The sequence below is a fragment of the Gopherus flavomarginatus genome, chromosome 7 (assembly GCF_025201925.1).
Source record: "Gopherus flavomarginatus isolate rGopFla2 chromosome 7, rGopFla2.mat.asm, whole genome shotgun sequence".
NCBI classification, from domain to species: Eukaryota; Metazoa; Chordata; order Testudines; family Testudinidae; genus Gopherus; species Gopherus flavomarginatus.
The window spans coordinates 78,243,321-78,256,007 of NC_066623.1; the positions used below are offsets into that span (position 1 = coordinate 78,243,321).

The 12,687-nt window shown below is 39.7% G+C and overlaps 1 protein-coding gene across 4 annotated transcripts in view; it reads right to left on the reverse strand.

Moving 5' to 3' along the window:
* The window catches only part of SLC30A7 (solute carrier family 30 member 7), a 52,993-nt gene that overhangs the window by 27,753 nt on the left and 12,553 nt on the right, over positions 1-12,687 (reverse strand). For 3 of the 4 annotated variants that reach the window (XM_050962371.1, XM_050962373.1, XM_050962370.1), the window contains 5 exons: positions 9,834-9,947; positions 4,356-4,443; positions 2,561-2,687; positions 1,499-1,654; positions 132-182 (listed from right to left, as the gene is read on the reverse strand). In XM_050962371.1, the coding sequence (XP_050818328.1) occupies positions 132-182; positions 1,499-1,654; positions 2,561-2,687; positions 4,356-4,443; positions 9,834-9,947 (536 nt within the window). The remainder of the gene's footprint in view (positions 1-131; positions 183-1,498; positions 1,655-2,560; positions 2,688-4,355; positions 4,444-9,833; positions 9,948-12,687) is intronic. The other variant, XM_050962372.1, reaches the window with a different exon arrangement.

Consider the following 12,687-nt stretch of genomic DNA (forward strand, 5'->3'; position numbering starts at 1 on the left):
TAAACCAGACCTTAACACAACTTTCTGTTCATTATTAATACCTTAACAAAGAACACCACTGAATTTATAGCCAGCATCTAAACCAGTCTATTATCTAAACTAACAATCCACTATGGTTATTCTTGTCATACCTTCTAAAATCTGTCTGTTGGATCCTGCAGCCCCTTCAAGCGAGTGATCATCTGTAGAGACAAATATTGGCAAGTTAAGCCAAATGCAATGTATCCTTCTAAACTTATCAATTCTGTTAAGCTTCAGAAAGGAAAACTACTTTGAGTGGACTAAAGATTATTCATGATGACTAGTCATAACTCTGGCTAGAAAATTTAGTATCTGCTATATCAGAATGAAGGTAAAGAGCAAGCTGAAATTTCAAGATGGGGGAGGGGAAGAAGAGACAGGGAAGCCTGTGTGTACGTATGAGTGTATATTTTACACATACACACTATACTCCTGTTTATCCAAAACCTCATTATCCAAATCTCTGCAGTATCTAAACCCTTTCATTGTCCCTCAGCATGAGACATGTGCAGCTAAAGGTACGTACTACATGCTGGGGGACAAGGAGGGAATTTGGATAATGAGGAGGTTCGGATAACAGAGCACAGACCCTCTGCAAGGATTGCAAGGAGGATGATGACGACGACGAGCAGGAGCCACTGCTGCCCTCGGTTAAGGAGAGGCCACCTTGCTACTGCACGGTTCCTGTAGCAGTACAGGGAGCTCTCTGCAGCCCAACTGTGGCTTGAGCGAGCGGGGCTGTGGCAAGACGGCTCCTTGTGCAGCCTGGGGACAAGGAAGGGGTCTGGACAAAGCACTGGTTGAGATAATAGGGTTTTGAATAAATGTGAATGCACATGTGCATAAAATGTACTTTAAAATGCCAATCCCTGATGGCACAAAGTGTAGGGGATTGCAGTGGAGGCTGCAGTCTTGGCAAGGAAAAGCAGAAGCTATACTTTGAACCTTTGCTTACACACGTGAATACTTAGGTGGATACATCTTTTGGGATGTAACCAAGCTGTATGCATAGCTAAACCAATATAACAACAGGTATAATTTTTATTCAAGTAATATGAACTACATGACATAACTCAAGCTGGTTTTGTTAAGGGTTTTCTGAAAAGCTGATACCTTTAAGTTTTCCTCTACTCAAACAAGTTTACAGTTAAAGTTCTATATTTACTACTACAAGTATTAGTATAATTCATAAGTATTAGATTAGTTCTCATTATTGCAATGCTGAATTTACTACAAAGCTTACAATGAAAGAACAACAATTATATGCTTTAAAAAAAAAAGCAGCATTGATTTGGATGTACCACTAGATGCATTAGGTGAATAAGAACATGTCTCTAACATTCTCTTTTAGAAACATTTCTTCCATATGTGCTGGCTAAAGCAAGCTGCCAGCATCTTCTCATCTATCCACAAAGATCTGTGCCAGTAAAAAACTTAATCTCTGGTATATGGCCTTTGTTTTCAAACAGACACTTACCATGACAATACTCCTGATTGTGCGAGTGTCCCTTCCCATGACTGTGATCGTGAGAATGTCCATGGCCATGTTTGGATTCATGGCTGTGACCGTGACCTCCGTGACTGTGTCCATGGCTGAGAACACCATTAAATAGAGAATGACTGTGCTCATGCCCTATAAATAAATATAATTGTCAGAATACTGTGTATGTGAATATTAAAGAAAAGTATGCTTACAGTCATTTCTAAAGTACTAATATCTACCTACTCCACAAGGAAAATAAGATTTTTTTTTCCATGTAGGTCAGGCAAAAAAAAAACCTAACACACATAATTCAAAATCTAAATTAATCCAAGTTATGTTGCTTCATAAAATATTTACTGAACTTGAACAAGAAAGTCAAAATACTTTGTTACTTCTTTTTGAGCCAAGCCATTTTTGCATGACTGTAACACATACTTCCAGCTCCGTGTGATGAAAGTGGCCATACTTTTCTGCTGTGTTTATACTATGATTTTTTAAAAAGCAATCACATTAAAAAGTGTGTAAAATACTTACACTACTTCCATCTGTCAGGATGAGTTACAGTTCACAGACTACATTAGAAGGTCTGATGTCAGCAAAAAGGCAGACAATATTTAACAGATATTTGTGCGTATAAATCTTGCATTTAATTTGAAAAACAATGCTAAACAATTGCAAGAACTACTGAAAGATTTTCTTCTTAGATTTAAGATTTTTGTTCAGCTATTCTCCTGTAAAATGCTCCACCTAAGGCCATTTCAGTTTCCTATTTAAAGAGAAAAATCTTTTGTATAAATGAAGATTCTTGCAAGTCTCTTCCAATAAACTACAAATTCCAGACAGTATATTAATATTTTTTTGGTTTCCAATTATTGGGAGTTCAAGAAGAAGGAAAAATGGACACTATCTTAGTAATACTGAAAAAGTCAAGGCTGTACATGACTCATTAGGCTTGCCACTGAAAGACACAACATGCAGACCCTGGTTAGAGGGCTAATTGCAACTGAACACAAATTGCCAAAAAGGAAAGGATAACGAGAATTACAACTGTCATACCAGAGCCATGTGAGTGTCCGTGGCCTCCATGTTGAAAAACAAATATTCCTATAAGATTCACAAGGAATCCTAATATAGACACAGGAAGAAGTCTCTCATGATGCACGTCAGGAGGCTCCAATGCTCTCTACAAAAAGAAGCAAGTTTAGTGCATCATTTATAATCCTACCACACAATCAGAAACAACTCCAGAAAATAGAGTATTACATATCTGATCTGATGCAGGAGTTTTCTGATACAATATCTAAATAAAAAGATTAATAATAACGAATTAGGAATGCTGGTATTTTAGAAGAATTACAAAAACTTAGAAAACCTCAATACCTATATTTCTCCTTGTTTGGAAGTCAGTCATCAAATATTTTGTACGTCTCTTTTCAAATGGTATTAGAGCTACATTTCACTATCATCTTCTTCATTATATTCTATTATGGTATTATTTAGCTCAAAACGATACTAAGACATTTTAGTTCTCAGTTATATTGGGACTACGTAAAATTATTTCTCAGTCTGAAGAACACCTCTTTTCTCTCAACAGGTGAGTTAAGAGGAGCAGCTGAGCGTCTATTTTCTTGGAGTTTTAATTACCCCTAAATCCTACATTAAAAACTGAAACAAGTATTAAGGACATCACTAAAACACTCTGGAATTACTTTTCTGTAGTTAGCAATACTTCCCCTGACACTGTTTAATCCTGTAAGCATCTCTAACAGACTAGGAAAAGGGCTAAAAAGGGAAGTACCACCTCCTCATCTAGCATGTGAATGGGTGGGAACGAACCAATGCTCCAAAACTGGACCGCCTATTACCAGAGGTCAGTATAAAAAGATGAGGCCCCCAGCACGGGCTGGGGGAGCACTAACGAAAAACCTACTCCCACATTCCCAGCAAAAAAGGCAAACTGCCATTTTACCAGGGTACTGCTCTGAGGCCTCCTGGTGGTCTCCCTACTTCATAGCAGGTTTTGGGTTAGTATTTTTTCTGGCTAGCTTTTGTAGTCTTGAAGTTTTCCAAAGCATTTATGTGACTTACGAGTTTACGTCTCATTAATTTTCCATTAACTAAGTCACTTGTGAAAATGGGACTTCCTGCTTTTGACAGTTTTACCTTTTGTTAGTATCAAACAAATAAACTACCTGTCAATAGAACAGAAATCTAAGAACACATACCTGTAAGTGTTCAGATTACTATGTGACATTTATTCAAGATGTCTTCCGGGCAAAAATTAACACTACCTCCTAATAGCATAAAAGCCAGTTTCTCTGCTCGCTCATTTTTCTTCACAACACTGATCAACACTACTGCTGCTGTTTGAAAATCTTATCCCTTTCTTTCCTTCTGACAGAAGTCTAATCCTAACTTCTTACTTAGAATGCATTGTCTACATAAACTGCTCATATGGCTTCCTTTTGTTTTCTAGCCTTATTTTTCCTCTAGTAATGAAAAAGAAGTCATTCCATGGAATACTATACTGGCTGTGTCAGAAAAGGGTAGATCTGACAGAAGTCAGCATCATTCATGCAATCAAAATACATTATTCTGAAAGCTAATACAGACACTGAAAAAATGGATATTTATACATGTACATCCAACACTGACTTCCAGATGATCTTCTCTATTCTGTTCAGATGACAAGTTTAATTGGTTGTGAATATGACTACTCATCATCCATTACAGTAACGCTTAAGTTGTCCTCTCCACTTAAATATACACTCCTAAAGAAAAATGCAGCTTCTGCAAAGGTAAACATTTTTTCAGGGGAGATTTATTGACTGCAATTGACCTCAGAACATACCTCAACAGCTTCAGAGAAAATGAAGAATGCTGTGAAGATCAGAAACAGACCATTTACAAAACCAGCCAGTACCTCTGCTCGAACATACCTAGAATCAAATCAGCAATGCCCAGAGTTACCTCTTCTTTTCATAAACTGAATGTCCAGAAGCGTTTAGAGTTTTTAATTTCAATATATCAGCGGCAGAATGGTACCATGCACTGGACTATAATTTATTCTTTCCCTCCTATTGTAGCTATGTAGAAAGGAATTTTTTAAATGAAAGACTGATGGGGAGTTTCGAATGTCAACCAACCTGATTTTTATTGGCTTTGATATAAAATACAGTAAATTATTTTCCACACTGCAGCAAACACTTTTCAGATGATCTCAAAGTGTATTACATATGGAGGAGAGAATCCTCATATTATAGATGAGGAAAATGGCACAATATTAAGTGCCCCGGACAGGTCTCTCATAAAGCCACCAGTAGAGTGGGGACTAGAATTGATGTCTCTTGACTCCAGTCCACTGATATAAACACTACAATAGGCTGCTTGCCATTCACTAGTTGACTGTTTTTCAGATATCAGATCTGTATGAAAGAAATGGTTACTTACCTTGTGGTAAGTGTTTGAGATGTTCTGAGCATGTGGAACCTACTTATGGTGCAGCAGCACCTCTTGCACAGGTGTTCTGAAGTTCAAATAACAGTGTCCAGTAAGGGTCATGCATATATCCTTCATGCCCATATGCCCCCCATCACAACTTGTTCTCTCTCAGTTCCTTTACTGCCCAGAGTCTCAAGAGGAGTCTCCAAGCAGTGAAGATGGGGGATGGGTCATGGGAGTCATACGCACAGAACCTCTCGAAGAACAGTTTACCACAAAGTAACAGCTTCTTCTTCATGTTTCTGCACATGTAGCTCCCAGTGACAGTAATCAACTAGCAGTTCAGTGAATTAGGCAGTGAGAGCTAAGAGTTAATCTTCCAAGCTGATACCAGGGAGAGTAGTGGTTGGTCAGTGGGCAGAGAACCATGTTACTGCTCTACAAATTTCAATGACTGCATCTCTGCTGAACCATGCTGCCAAGGTAGCTTGAGTAGAACTAGCAGTAACTGGACTTGGTATCTGTAATTTATGTATGACATAATGGATAATCTTGATTTAACCCATCTAGATAATCTCCAAGAGGAGGTTGCTCTGCCTTTATATGCACTGCCATATGCTTTAAGAAATCTAGAAGATTTTCTGAACAAACTTGTCTTACTAAGATAGTAATAATGTACTTTCTGACATCTGGAGATGAGTGAGGCCATGGAAAAAAAATTGACCAAAGTGTATATATTGATTAATAGGAAGGTCCAATACAATCTTAGGGATAAACTTAGGGTGATGTTGCATGGTCTCCCTCTCTGCATGGAACATTAGACAGTGTCTGGACTGATCTTACTCTATATGCAGAAGTTCACAGGAGAGCAATAATAAATTCTATGAATTGGGATGGAATCAACTGAGATTTTCAGTCCTAACTCTGAGAATAGGCCCTGAATCCATTTTACTGAGTTGGAGCCCTGCTGGCTAATTTGCCTCGGATTAACCAACTGTCAAGGTGTGGGTACACAAATACCTTGACAATGTAAATGAGTGGTTACCACCACCAGACACTTTATGAAAATTCAAGGTGCAGCTGAGAAACCAAATGAGATGACACTGAACGGATAATGTTCCTTCAGTATTGTAATGAAGAAAAGCTTTGGTGCAACAGATATACCACCGCATGAAAGTGTGTGTCTTGTAAGCTGAGAGTACTGAATCAGTGCATGGGATCTAATGACATAGGCCAGAGTCAGCATACAAAACTTTGGATTGGCCATATAAGTGTTGAGGAGCCTGAGAGCTACTAAAGATTACCCCTCCCCCTTTCCCTTGGTATCAAAAAGTAAAGGGAACAAAATCCTTTTCCTCTGAGGTGAAGCACCACTGACTCTACAGCATGCAGCTCCAATAGAGACTATCTTTTGGTGCACAAGACTCATGTGAGGCTAGTCCCTGAAAAGGGGTGGGGAAAAGGTATGGCATACCATGGCAAAACCATAGGTCATACCTTGTAGACTAACCTGCAATCCCCAACAGTCTGATGTTATTACAGTCTAGGCATCCTTGCGTTGTTTTCTGCTTTAGGAACCTCTGCCCCTTTTTAAACTGATTTAGTTGTTTCTGATGGTGCGAGGATGCAGTTGATTGAAATCTCTGTCAAGAGGTATTCTAATATACTGTTATCTTTTAGAGTTGGAAGTATAAAGGCCAAAGGATCTAAGCATGGCCCAAGAATCTTTCAAAGGGCGCAGTGTGCCATTAAACAGGTCTTTTCCATCAAACAGTAAATCCTGTACCATAGTCTGCAGTTCTTTAGGTAGACCTGAGGCAGACAACCAGGAGTCTCTTATGGCAATTCCACTAATCAAGTCCTGGCATCTGTAAAGGTCTGCCTGGAGAGAGACATTAGAAATCCAGTGTCTCTCCGAGCAGATCAGTTTAAACTCCTCCATTAAATCAGGACGTAGTTTGTTGGAAAAATCTGCTGCCTTGTCCCACTGTATAGTTACTTCTAGCCAACAGAGCTAAATAGTTCACCATCCTGACCTGAACGGATGTTGAAGGGTAAACCTTGCAGCCAAAGGGACCTTTTTCTCATGACAGATCTGTAAGCTTGTTTGGCTCTAACTTATTGTTATGACTAACAATGATGATGGCAGCGAACACGAACAAAAATATTCAAACCCTTTAGGAAGGACTTGATACTTTCATTCTGCCCTTTTCAAAGTTGGAGTGATAGATGCTGGGGGCTTGCCCATAGTTCCTTGGCAGCAGCAAGAATCTATCAATTGGAAGAGCTATTCTGCTCTGAGCAGCTGGTAGCAAGATATCAAATAACATGCATGTCTTGTCCAAAAAGTTCCTTTGTAGCTGTTTCAGGATCATCCCACAGATGAGGTTTCATCTGGTGTAAGTACAGAGAGACATGTACGTAAAGAGTTATTGTGAATTTCTCCACACTCTTCCTCAAAGGATTTTTTGATTCCATATTTGGTTGAAGTACTGGCAGAGAACAGGGTTTTGATGGCTCTCTCAAGGAGATTCTTGGGAGACTCAAAGACTTGGTAGCCATGAATGAGGCGACCCAGGAGGCCAATAAGACTTAGCTGAAATTCACAGGCAATGGGTTTAAGGAGGCTGTCCCTAGGGAATGAAAGCTGATTCTTGCAATGGGGGTCTAAAGGTAAAGTCCTTAGGATAAACTATTTTATCCTGAAACTTAGCTCAAGGAGACAATGAAGGTGGATGAGGTTCTGGAGAATGGTCCCTACTGGGTGCCTGGGAAGAGTCACAGATGACAATGAAGAGTCTTCAGAGTGGGGAACTGCACTAGAAGGCATTGCTAAAGTATGAGGAGTAGACAATTTACCATGATTATAGCTCCCAGAATGTAGTGATATCTTCATGATCGGTATCCTGGGCTGCCCCAATAGTCTTCATTCCAGCTGAAAGAGGCGAATAAGCCAATAAAGGAGCATAACTCTGGAGTTACTCTAATGTCATTCATGTCCCTGAAATGGAGAGCTGAAAGCATCTCTGGCAGCACTTACGAGAAAGAGGAAGAGTCTGGTACCACTGCTGACATGTTCTTCTTGCCTGAAAATTATAGCATCAGCACTGCAACAGCCAATACCATACTAGTGGCTCCCTGAGCTGGTACTGAGGAGTTAGCATGCAAGTGCCCTGGTACAGTATCCTCTGCTTGTACTGGGGTATGCTATGACTGCTGTTGCTGCTGCAATGGCACTGAGGAAACCAATGCTGAAAAGTCAGTCCTTGATCTCTTTGGGCTGCTGAGGGAAGCTGGTTTGGCAGAGACGCTTTCTTCCTTAGAGATATCGGCGCCAATGTGGTCTTGAGTAGTTCCCTCAGTACCCGTGACTCTGCCTTCTTTCTTTTGCAGTATCAAAGAGGAGGACTGAAGCCTAACTGCAGGTTTGCCTACATGGTCCCTGAGCTTGTGGATAGCTGGAGTGTTTGCCTGGTCAACTGGACAAGCTTTAGAGTTCTTCAAGGAGGAGTGATGCCTCTTAGGAGTTACAGAAGTCGACATTACCTCCCTAGTCTCTGGGGCACTGACAAACAGGGTCACTGCCTAAGCCTGAGAGTCCTTGAAGCTCTAGCATGTCAGTCTGATTGAGGTCTAAGAGTTCTCCATTAGAAAGAGATTCAGTTTGTTTTCTCTAACTTTCTAGGGGCATTTTATAAAAGCTGTGCAGATATCTCCTCAAAATGTGCTATGAGGCCTCCCTGCTCCCCCCAAACAAAGATGACAAACTGCAGATGGGTACAACTTGAATCCTGGCAAGCAAGGGATAAAGTCTGAAACTGATAAGGTAACTGACTAATCTTACTGACTGTACTAAGTAGCCAAGGACTAAATAACTAATACAATTTATTAGCCTTATAACTTTGTAACAGTAAAAAACTATACTAACAGCGAAATCCTAACAAAATGTCCCCAGTCGCTGTCAAAAAGCAGTTAGAAGGAACTGACGAACGGGTCATGCTAACCCTTTATGCCCATGGAGGAGGAGCAGGGTGCAGTGTATTGGTGGGCATGAAGGGCTCCTGAGCAACCTCTACTGGAGAACCCCTATATAAGGGATGTTGCTGCACCGTAAGTGGGATTCATGTGGACAGGAACTAGAACAGAGCTTTTCTCAGTACTCTAAAATCTTTCCCACTAAGATCAGCCACTAAGGAAAAAAGTATTTTCATGCTGCAGGTAAACTGTTAGAGTCGAGTTTCAGATGGATAATTGTTCCAGCTAGAATGTGAGCAACAAGTTAATTTTCACTTAGGACCTCCACTGCTGTTTTAAAATACACAACCAGTGTTTCAACCACTCCATTTTTCACAAAAGCAAGCAGAATCAGCTTAGCGTGGTATGTAGTACTCCAATATAGGGAATATTCAAGTTAAGACTGGTGAAAAACGAAGACCAAAAAGAAAAGCTCTTTCAACTTTGGCTATCATCCAATAGGGTGGATGCTGTCAGAAAAACACAATCAATAGCAGCTGAACAATATGCAATGTGACATTTTGGTTTGCAACATGATTTGTGTTTCCATAAATATCAGCCAGAAAACAGTTCTTGGAAGCGTCTTAAACTTCACCTCAGAAACATAACTCTGTAATTTTATGTATAATTATGCTATACTTCTGTAGGAGAGACACTTGGCTACTTATGTGCCAATCTGACGAAGTTCAAGTTTAGTTCAATATCCCTTCCCCCCACACACACACTTTTTTTTTTAAATGAACAGTTAATTTCAATAGTTTCCCCAAAAATTTTCAATAGAAATTAGTAATTCCTCAGGCATGGCAACAGGAAGTGCTACCTATGTACTTAGGAAAATATATTTCCTGTGCTATAAGAAGCTAAAATTTCTTACCCATATGAGAAAGCATCATTTGATCTCCACTTTGAAATGACTGAAGCTGCTAATCCGGCCAGTAGAGCAGTACAGTCAAAGAACATATGAAAGGAATCTGATATTAGACCTAAACTGGAAAGGAGCAGAAATATTTCAGTTAGTTCCATAAGGCCATATAAGTTTGAAAATCAAAGTGCTTTTAACACATACCCCACCCTAGCAGTGCAGACTCCTGTTATTTTTGTGTCCGAGACAAGACTACAAATACTCATTGCGAATTACTGAGCAACCTGCAGGTGGTGGGGCTATCTGAATCTGGCTTACCTATTACAGAACTCCCACATAATGCTCTTAAGCAGTGTTTTCCAAACTTCGGACGCCGCTTGTGTAGGAAAAGCCCCTGGCGGGCCACGCCGGTTTGTTTACCTGCCCCGTCCGCAGGTTCGGCCGATCATGGCTCCCACTGGCCGCGGTTCGCTGCTCCAGGCCAATGGGAGCTGCTGGAAGCGGAGGGGGCCAAGGGACGTACTGGCCGCTGCTTCCAGCAGCTCCCATTGGCCTGGAGTGATAAACCGCAGTCACTGGGAGCCGTGATCAGCCAAACCTACAGACACGGCAGGTACACAAACCGGCCCGACCCACCAGGAGCTTTCCCTACACAAGTGGCGTCTCAAGTTTGGGAAACGCTGCCCTTAAGAAAAGTTAAGATGCTTTAAACAACACATGGAAAAAATTCTACTACTGGAAAACAAGGTTAGACTTTCTAAGTTTGTATACATAACATTTAGAAGCCAAAGTTAAAAAAGTCATTATATGCTAAAAATCCAACAGGGTTCCCTGTTTTTATCTCAATAATTTGATTATAGTCACTTAATTACAGGTAAAAAGATGCCTGCTTTTTTAAACTGCCAACCCAATCTAGAATTAAAAAATATATAAAAGAAAACGATCTGATTGTGCGTCATTTAGAATAAAGATATGGCAACAAACTTAATTCTCTCAATATAAGAGTCAGAAAAGAAGTCCGCTTCCTTCCCCCCTTCAATAACTCCATTGATCCTATTGTGCTAGTAGGAGAAAAATGTGTCAAGCAAAGCAAACACACGAATCATTACTATATTTAGTATTACTATTGTGGCAGTGCCTAAGGATTCTAAACAGAGAAGAGGGTACCACTATAATCGATACGGTACAAAAGCCACCACAAAGACAATCCTTGCCCCAGAAAGCTCACAATCTATGATATGCAACAGATGATTGAGGTTCCAGATAGTGGGAAGGAAGCAACGGGGAGAGGACAACAAGACAGCAGAAACAGGTTCATTGGCACAGGCAGCATGGATAGACTAAAACCACTTTGATTTAAATGTCCAATTTTAATTATTAAATAAATCAGCAAGCAGGAAACCTTGACTTAAATTATAATTTTATTTTTGTTTGTACTCTAGTTCTTTAGGAAAAGATTCTCATTGGTTGAGAACAATTAAAATATTTATTTGAAACTAAATATCGCCTTTATATTTTATCTGGTACTTCTTTTTGCTAACCAGGAGGATACATTATACATTTATATAAGCAAATATAGCTTAATTTACATGTATTTAGATTCATAATATTTATACTTACTATGTTAGAAAGCGGTGACAGGCATTTCTTAGTGGTTAATTTTTACTTCTTATTTGTCTCAAGCTCTATTTGGATGGAAGTTAAATTCATTTTAAAATGGTAGTTATTAGTTAAATAAAATATCTTAAATGTACTTGATAGGTAAGACAAATGTTTCAGAAAGATTTTAGATAAAAAGGTTTTGCATTTGAAATTAACTGATTTATCAAGCAAAGGAAGTATTATTTGTAGTTAGTGAATTGAACTGACGGTTTTGGGTCGTCATTTCCTCAAGATTTTAGAACTAATAGATTCTCATTCTCTCCGTTAGTTTTTATTCATAGGTTTATTCCATTTTTTCAGCTTCCACTTGGTTTCTTAACTTCGAATGAACAAGTCATTAAACTGAACTAGCTTAATAAACCAAAAAGAGAAAATATTCTCTCTGCACCTGCTGAAGAGGCTATTGCTGTCAAAAGCTGGTTTAATCACTTAGCCAGTGACTTTCACGAGTTTAGTGTTTGTCTCTCTTTGCTTAATTTTTTATTTAAATTACTTAATATATGATAGTTAATTTATGCCTTACCATAGGCTGCCATAATTTAAAAAATAAGCCTGTATTTAATTTGAATAAAAAAAAATCCCTTTCTTTTAGTCATCCATTTTTTAATCCAACTTGTAAGGATCCACAGGTCTACAACCCAGGTTTGCAGAGTCCTGGGTGACCCACACCTCCAGAGTACCACTGTGGAGTCAGGCAAAGAACCATCCATTTGTTACTGGACGGTTAGGCACCACAGAAAGTACCGCCCAAAGATGTCAGCGCAACTGAACCCCGTGGTCGCCTGATTGGTGCACACTAACTATTTAAGCCTGGAAGCTGCTCCATGGAACCATCTGACCAACAGCACAGACTCTGGCTTGTCACTGCTCCAGACATAGTCTTTTCTCCCACATCTTACTCCTGACTCAGATCCGATCCTGGTTTGACCTTGCTATCTATTTTCCTGACTTCGCTTGGTAACCAGTCTCATCTCTTACTTTTGACTCCGACCCAGCAGACATCACTGGCACCACCACCTACACCCTGGCCATTATACAACCTGAGACAAGTTAGCAGTTCTACGTGGTTGACAGCATAACTAATGCCACAGGGCAGATGCACGGAGTAAAGTGACACTTATATTTAGTCATTTTTCAGAGTACAGATTTACTTTTAAGCTTGAACCAAAGGTGTGACATTGCTCCCAATACATTCAGACAGCAC